The sequence below is a fragment of the Cornus florida genome, unplaced genomic scaffold (genome assembly GCF_030987335.1).
Source record: "Cornus florida cultivar Cherokee Brave unplaced genomic scaffold, ASM3098733v1 CherokeeBrave_3.0.0_Hap2_Chr09, whole genome shotgun sequence".
Lineage (NCBI taxonomy): Eukaryota > Viridiplantae > Streptophyta > Magnoliopsida > Cornales > Cornaceae > Cornus > Cornus florida.
Window position 1 is genome coordinate 298,325 of NW_026775579.1, and position 8,986 is coordinate 307,310.

General features: G+C 35.1%; 1 protein-coding gene across 2 annotated transcripts in view; it reads left to right on the forward strand.

Moving 5' to 3' along the window:
• Positions 1 to 4,191, forward strand: part of LOC132273398 (protein SET DOMAIN GROUP 41) — a 31,015-nt gene extending 26,824 nt beyond the window's left edge. Inside the window, exons 3-5 of one of the 2 annotated variants that reach the window (XM_059774353.1) lie at positions 1,196 to 1,294; positions 2,121 to 3,027; positions 3,110 to 4,191. In XM_059774353.1, coding sequence (XP_059630336.1) covers positions 1,196 to 1,294; positions 2,121 to 3,027; positions 3,110 to 3,120 — 1,017 coding nt within the window. In that variant the 3' untranslated portion in view covers positions 3,121 to 4,191. Of the gene's footprint in view, positions 1 to 1,195; positions 1,295 to 2,120 lie in introns of both variants that reach the window. The other variant, XM_059774352.1, reaches the window with a different exon arrangement.
• The last annotated feature ends 4,795 nt before the right edge of the window (positions 4,192 to 8,986 follow it).

Sequence of the window (8,986 nt, forward strand, 5' to 3'; positions counted from 1 at the left end):
AGGAATCCATCAGGAGGGAACTCCCTGAAGGACGATGAGTAGAAGAAGTAGGTTGGGATTGGACAACTCCCAAGGTTGAGGAGGAGGGATGACCCTCCTCCGTGGTGTAGTGTTGTCTTCTGCCTTGCAAACCCTAGGAATTGCAGAAACCCTAGTCGCCTCACAAACCCTAGTCGCCTCTCCATTTTATTTTTCTATTTTTAAGTCAATAATGCCCTTATATTATAAGAATATACTCTATTACATTTTAGACAAGGAAAGGGCAAAATTGTCATTTTATAAAATTTGGTGTCTTTGAACAAACCTCCAAATTCGAGGAGTGTCGTTGCAGCCCTAGGTCTATATATATATATATATATATATATATATAATTTGTAATTTTCTATTGCATTATGACATTAATATGTGCGATTTTAGCTTGTAATTCTGGTCATTGTTTATGGAATAAAAGTTGGGTATTGTGGTCTATGTTGTTACTATTTTACCCATGAAGCGAATTATTAAATTATATGCTTCATGGCTGCATGAACCAATGAATTTAATAATTTTTGTCAACTAGTTACTGTTTAATCATCTGAAGTTGAATAAAAATTATCACAGTGAGGGACATAGGGGGGCAATACCACCAGACAAAAGTGGATGGGGAGGGGGGATTTTTCGGTGTCAATGTCCTTTTTTACAAATGACTTTGCAACATACTTAGGGCATGGATTCATCACAGTGAGGGACATAGTTACTTTCACAACAATACTTTCTAAGCGACAAAAATGGAAAAAAATTAATTTAAAAGTGTTCTCATGCACTACACTAGTCTTATCTAATCACATTTTATTTAGGACCTGGTCACATTCCTCATAAATTATGTAATTGCTGCTCTTACACAAGTCTTAATGTGGACTCTAAAATTATGAACACCACCACACCACCCTAATGCACAGGAAGAATAAACTTCTTAATTGATTATAGAAAATGGCACAAAAGGATATTGTTTGAAGTAAACCTCTTTGTGTATAATTTCTGGTTTTGGCATATAGCGTAAGTACAATTACCATATCTGCAGGATTTGTAGTGTTGTTGGGTTTCAACTCTCTTTATTCTCAATAGTGTCTTTGATGCCTTTTAATGTTCACAGTTTATTTAAATCTATTTGATCAGTGCTCCTAATTTTTCTTTTCACGCCATTATATATTTCCAGGCAATGAGGCAATCAGAGTTATGGTTAAAGTATCGGTTTGTTTGTCGCTGTAGGCGGTGTATTGCCTGGCCCCCAACTTATGTAGACCAAACTCTGGAAGTAAGAATTTTCTGAATTTGAAAATATTAAATGTTCATATATCTTTGCAAGGATCCTTGTAGCTTGTAATTGCAACCTGGTGACCCATAAATTTCATCTTCCTCTTTCCTAAATCCTAACACATGATTCATTGTTGTTTCTGGATGATAAGCAGATCCTGCTTGAGTTCTACATACATTAGATTTAGATTCCAATAATTACAAGGCATTTTTTTTTGGTAATTGAGTTGTATGCCACATTAATTGGTTCCCTTTCAGTATTGTGTTTCTCACTAGGAAACAATATACCAACTGTTTTCTACATTTACCCTGCACTTTTGTGTCACATATATCGTTTTTTCCTCTCAAATAACCCTGGTATTTGCAGATTCTTTCAACGCCGTCATGTACGGCTTAGAATTTATTTCTCATTTATTTTTGGAGAAAAGAACGTTCTTCCACCAAGGGCTGTAACCTAGTGGTACATCCTCACCTTCTAAACAAGTCCTGTAGTTGCAAATTGGGAGTTTGAGTCTCAACTAGGAAAAAAAAGTAAAGATTGTTCTCCCATCTGTGTACATGTTTTGATAATATTATTATTATTATTTTATATATATATATATATATATATATTTGGGGTGGGCAACTTTTTTCCAGCTTTGAACACTAAGCGCCGTAGTCACTATCTCCTCTCTTATCAATTCTCTGGACTTCTTATTCTTTTCTTCTTTTTGTTAAACAACTTGGTAAAGTTAACATAATTATCTCGTCTAAGAATTTGACCATTCATAAATTTATTAAATGAACCTTGTGAACAAGCATTAACACTTGATCATTTTGTGGTCTAGGAATTTTCTGCTGTCAATCTCGATTATACCAACTTGAGTTCTGATCATAATTTCTACAGAGATGAGGCAATTAAAAAGTTGACTGATTACGTAGATGATGCTACAAGTGAGTATCTGTTATATGGTAATCCTGAATCCTGCTGTGAGAAGCTTGAAAAGATGCTTGCACATGGGCTTCTTGATGAGCAGTCAGAACCAAAGGAGAAGAAATCACAGAACATCTTTAGGTTGCATCCCCTGCACCATCTCTCTCTGAGTGCCTATACCACACTGGCTTCTGCATATAAAATCCGTGCAACCGATATATTTGCAATCAGTCCTGATTTGAATGAACATCAACTGGAAGCTTTCAATATGAGCAGACTGAGTGCAGGATACTCCTTGTTGCTTGCAAGTGCTACCCACCATCTTTTTCTCTCTGAATTTTCTCTGGTTGCGTCTGTTGCAAACTTTTGGACAAATGCAGGGGAGTCCTTACTAAGTCTTGCTAGAAGTTCAGTATGGAATTCATTCTTAAATCAGGGGTTCGTTATTCCAGAAGTTTCATCACATCCTAGTCATAAATGCTGCAAGTGTGCGTTGGTGGATGTGTTTGAAAACAGTTTTGTTCATAGCCATGCTCAGAATGCAGACTTTGAGGACATCTCTAGGGAGTTCCTCAACTGTATGAAAAATATTACACCAAAGGTCTGGGGCTTTCTAGTTCGCAAAGGCTGTTACTTAAAACTAATTAAAGATCCTATCGATTTTAGATGGCTTGGGACGGTGAAAGACTTGGAAATTTTTGATTGCATAGCTCATTTAGGCGACTGTGATACGAAGAGAAGTGTTTCTACATCTGAAGAAATCTTTCATCTTGGTGTCCATTGCTTACTGTATGGAGGTTTTCTATCAAGCATTTGTGGTGGTAAGCATTCTTATTCGACATCTTACATTCGAAAGATTTTATATGGTGATTGCTACCCAATTGATATTTGATTGTTCTAAAGTATTAGTGTAGCTGTATGCTGATTGGCCGGGTTTGGAAGAATTTCAAGTTCACTATTGGAAAGTGTGGATTTTGAAGTTGGGACTCGTAGCCGATAGCTAGTATCAAATTAAGATTGGTGGAAGATTGGAGACAAGATTCTTTTTTGGATACTTGGATATTCATCAAGGGCTTGGATTTCTTACACCACATATAGAGATTATTCAAAATTTTCATGCATGTTTATTATAATTATATTATATAATGTGAATTGCTTAATATATAACAAGATATATTGTGTAGTTTTAACTTTTAATAGGTTTATACTTTAATATTTTGATGCATATACATTATTAAATGAGTAATGATACGGCAACCGAATTTAATCACCGAATAAGATGAAATTGCCGCATAACTCACGCATTCATTAAATGGAAAATTCTACCATTTTAAAAAGACTACTTTACCCTCAAAATATCATCCAAGCTTCCCCACGTTCTCTCTCAAATAATCATCCAAATCCTTCCTTATTTTTCTCTCAAAATTCCTTCATATGTCCTACCCGCCTCTCCACCTCCACCGCCACCGCCACCATCTCTGTGTTGCCCCCATCCCTCCATTGCCACAACCCTTAGCTTCACATCTCTCCCTAAAAGACTTTCAAATTTGTTCCTTCTTAATGACCCATCAAACTTTTCAAATTATTTATTCATTTCTATTGTCTTCTTTATTCAAAGAAGGCCCAAATCAATAGTACACAATGACATAGATGAGTAGAGCCATTTTCCTTCACAAAGCCCTAATGAAGTTAGAGATTAGGGCATATGTGTGAGAAATGCAAAATTGAAGAGAGAGAGAGAGAGAGAGTCAAATTCGGAGAGAAGAGAGAGAAGAAAAATTATGATTTATTTGCTGGTTTGATGGGTCACCATTAATTATTCTAGTGAATTGTTAAATTGAATGTTGGATCGGTGATGATAATACAGTCTTCCTTGTTCATCGCTTGATCCAATTGGATTAACTAAAGATTGTAGATCATGGAGGGGAATTGCATACTTATTGATGAAACCATGGGGTTGTGGTTGATATATATATTTATATATAAATATATACATATATATATATATAGAGAGAGAGAGAGAGAGAGAGAGCCATTTTGAACACAAAGATATTTATTTGAGAGAGAGAACGTGGAAGAGTTTGAATGATATTTTGAAGGTAAAGTAATCTTTTTAAAATGGTAGAATTTTTCATATAATGAATGAGTGAGTAATGTGGCAATTTCGGGTCTTATTCGGTGATTAAATTCGGTTGCCGTATCATTACTCTTATTAAATTATTATAACAAATTCATTGGTTTTTCATGTATGTACGTGTACATGTGCTGTGATTTGCTTCATTCAGAATCAGTTTTCTGTTATAGATCTATAATTATTTTATTTTATTTTTTAAGCGTTTGTAGATCTATAATTACAGACACCATGGATACATGTATTTCATTGTAAATCTTTTTTATTTTCTGGGATTTTTTTTGAATCTCTTCCCTTGATTAATTTCATGTGTAAAACTCACAGGCTATTGATAATCTACTGAAGAAAAATGTTTCGGGTTTGTTATTTAGTTGGGTAACACCAAAGGTCCATCCCTTGCTCGGGACTTGTTGATTTTGTAGAGAAATCTGTCTCTTTTGTTTTCAATAGGGATACACTCAAAATTAGAAAGAAATAATACAAAAAAATATTTTTTGTTTTATGTTTTTCGTTCACTGATATATATATATATATATATAATACGGAGTACTATTCAACAAAACACTGAAATAAAAATAAAAATAAAATAGAAGTTGGGATCGCAAACTCCAATCGCACCTAATTTTGGGCTGGGCTTATGTCGATTCTTGCATAACCTGATCCATGTGTGCTTCTAATGTAAGTAACTAATGAAATGTAAGGAGTCTGAAACAAAGTACATTCAAGATGCGGTAAATGTTGGTTGCAAATTTTTTTACTGCATACCATTTCTCTCCATTTAGTCAGTTTTCTCAGTTGCAGTGTTTTTTAAATTTTGGATAAATTTTGGCACCCACATTAACGTTTTGATCTCTTTGCGTGTGTTTAATGATATTCGTTCTCTTTTTGGTATACATGTTGACCAAATTTTATAAAATGAAAATTTTGCTCTTTATGCAATAAAGCTTATTATTTATAAAATAAGGGCATTAAAAATAGGTCAAGTAAACATGTAAATAGGAAGGCTTTCCTTTGAATTTTTCTATCAGCCAAAAATTGGGGGAAACATAGGAAGGTGAAAATTATAACTACCAATAAATATCTAATTTCCATTAAACCTTTATAAAAATTAGAAATAAATATTTACTTTTTATTATTGTATATAATGAGGTCATATTAGTAAAAAGACTATAAATACACTCTTTCCTTTCTTTCCAACCAAACAAGAAAAATGTATTATCGCATCCATCCGTTCTACTATTCATTCTATTCAACCAAGCAAAAAAATAAAATAAAATGAGAGATGTCTTACTTTCCATAGGGATACTTTATCCATCCTTTCCGTTCTCCATTTCATCTATTTTTTTATCCCTCTAACCAACTGAAGCATAATAGATGAACTCCTTTAGACTTGGTCTAAAGGTGTTGTATTCAATTTCTAGAGTTGTAGATTCACCTCTAAATAAATATATTGAAAACTGTCTTCGGCTCCATCCTTTCTACCACCCCCACCCTTATTACATACGTAGGTTAATTTTACAGTTGCATGCAACTGTGTTTATTTGGAGTAATCAAATTATTCTAATTAAGCTTACTGTACTCGTGTAGAAAGAACCATAATAAATGCAAAGAAGAGGCATCTTTTATCTAGTAACAAAGAGTTTGAACCAAGATTTCCAAATAGACGGAATAGGATATTTGTATATCTAACACAGTTATTTAAATGTAAAAAAATATCCTCTGAAAAAAAAGAAATATTGAATGAATTAATAGTAAATTCTGAAATTTTACTCTCTTTTCCTTCGGGAGGGAAGATATTAATCGTACATCACATGAAGCTACCCACTCACTCAAAGTTTGTGTGGGCCTCACTACTACTCATCTGTCTTTTTATAATGCCCTTCAACAATCGCGGCAAAACGATTGTGGCTGTGTAAGTAAAAATATTCAAAATTTCTGTCCAAATCTTCATCTTATCTACTTTAGGTAACCCGACAGATCTCTTAATAATATTAATTCAAATTTTTTATATATTTTTTGGTTTTAGAAGTAGATCAATTATTTTTTAAGATGTTGAATTAAAATATGAGGGCAAGCTACCAAAGGTAAGGGTTTGAATTCACGGGAAACAAGATGGACGGGTGAGTTTTTTAAGATTTTTTTTTATGAAAATGTTGTTGGGAAGTTCTTCCAATGAATAGTGCTTTAAAAACCCGGGGGATTGTGGAGTGTGAGTTATGTCCTCCATGTGGAATGGAGGAGGAAATGGTGGTGCATCTATTATTTAGGTGTCCATTGCCGATTCAGGTTTGAAAAATCTCTCCCATTCGATTGGATTGGTGTGAACATTCAATCCTTTGCGGACTGGTGGAAGAGTGAGGGACATAGGGGCACCCCATTGTTGTTTTTATGTTTATTTTTCTTCTTCCCACCCGGGGGTGGTGGAACACCACCTGTAGGAGGGTTCAATTGATCTGGCACATTGTCAGCTTCTGGGGAAGAAACTTGAGGAAGATGCTCAACAATCAAGGCTTCGGTTCTCTTAGGCATTTCATCAGGAATGTAAGAGGGATGAGAGAGATTGAGTGGGAGTGTGTTTTTTTTATTAAATGTTGGACAAAACTGTAAGTTCACATAAAAGATTTTTTAAGCGTTAAAATGTGAAGGGTATAATTGACTTTTCACTCATCATAAGGGAGATTAATGTAATAAGTCTCAAACGCTCCATCTATGTGTAATTTGACCAAACCTCAGGAGAGGTTGATGTAATTTACCCATATAAAAAACATGCAGGCTTTCGCTACTGTAATCACATGTAGCCATTTATAGTTGCAATCACTTTCTGATTGTAGCTGTATACCAATTAGTTGGGTAATCACTTACTTCTTGGTTTCGACAAGAAGGTTGTGAAATATATATGTGTGTGTATATATATATATACACACACAAGCAATCATGTGTTTAAAATCTAATGCTATATTTGGTGTGTAGGAATGAAATAGAATGAAATGCTCATTTCAACCATTCATTTGTTTGGTATTCAATTTAAAGTGAAAATGACCATTCCAAAACTAAACCTATGGAATGGTCACTCTATTCCCAAATAATTTTTTTTTAAAAAAATCAATTTCCCAAAAAACCCTTATGTTCCAAGTCCAAAAACTACCACTACCTTCTACCACAACCATCTCCATCTTTCACCACCATCACCACTGACTTCCACCACTACCACCACCTTCCACAACGACCTCCATCTTCCAACCATTCCTTTGTTCTGGGATTTTTTTTTTCCTGAATATTGTTCAGGGATTCAACATGGTCAGTCAGTGACGTGGTAACTTTGAAATCATTTTATGTAGTATCTACAACTTCTGTTGAGGCTTATTGCATTCGTCGGGCCTTATAGTGGTCTAATCACCTGGGGTTCAGTGCATTTGGGTGGAAAGTGATGCAAAACTGGTGGTTGATGCGGCCTGTGGTGCTGTAACTCTTGATAGAGCATGTGCCTTCATCAAAAAAAGAACAATGCTAGAGAAAAGAGAATTGCAAAGTTGTAAAGTAAACTTTATTTGTTGTAAAAATAATAATCTATTCACTAATCTCTAAACCCTAGCAATTACAAGGCTTTAAGACTAGCTAATTACTAAATATAAAATAAAATCAAAATAGGAAAGCTGCTGAAAATCAGAAAACTACTTTAAAAGGAAAGCTATTGAAAATCAGAAAACTTCTTAAAATAAGGAATCTTATAAAACATGGAAAGTTTCTAAAAAACACAAATTCCACTTGCAGAAATTTGAAATTTTGCTTGCATCAGTCTTCCCGAGTTGGAAAGAACTTGCCCTCGAGTTTGGAGCAATTTTTCCACAATCAATCAAAATCAAAGCATAGATTTCCATCCCTTCTTTCGTCTTTTCTGAACTCGAATCAAATACGTTAATCTTCTTATACTAACAAAGAATACATTCATATAATAAACATAGATTTTTCTAGATGTTCTTTGAAATTAGGTAGATTTGCAAAACTTGTGTAGCGCCACGGGTTCCCCCCCCCCCCCCCCCCCCCCCCCCTCTCGGGGTGAGGAGGAACCTCACTTTAGCTCTTTGTCCCCAGGGATTCGAGGGTTGGCTCGTCGCTGTCGACACTTATGTGTGACAAGGGTGTGATTTGGAACTGATTCTTGATAGGGCCAAATTCAAAGTTTTTGAAGGAGTCGCCACCTAACATCCAGTTCTGGTGTGTCAAGTCACCAATGGTTGGGAAGAATTTGGTTTAAATTTGGGGGCCTTGAATGATTCATGGTCTGCTCTACCAAAGGTTGGATTCAGGGGTTGCACCCCAAGATGCCCGTTCCAAGTACGATTACCTATACTCTATACTAAATTTCATTTCCATTCATATGATTGTGTAATAATCAAAAGGGAGGTACATGTATGCTTTTTCAGTCATTTGGTGGTGGATAGTGGTGGAGATTTGGATGGTGGATGTCAGTTCGAGTGTGGGAATGACATTGGGGTGATGAGGAACATGACTGAACTTAGGGAGTATCTTAAGCTAGCTATGTATCCCATAGCGTGAGAATCAAGTCAAAACGTAGTTAAGGATTGGTATAATAAAATGGGAGATGATTCAAGATCGACTCTAAGCGAGTTTAAGGACCTCCGTCTAAG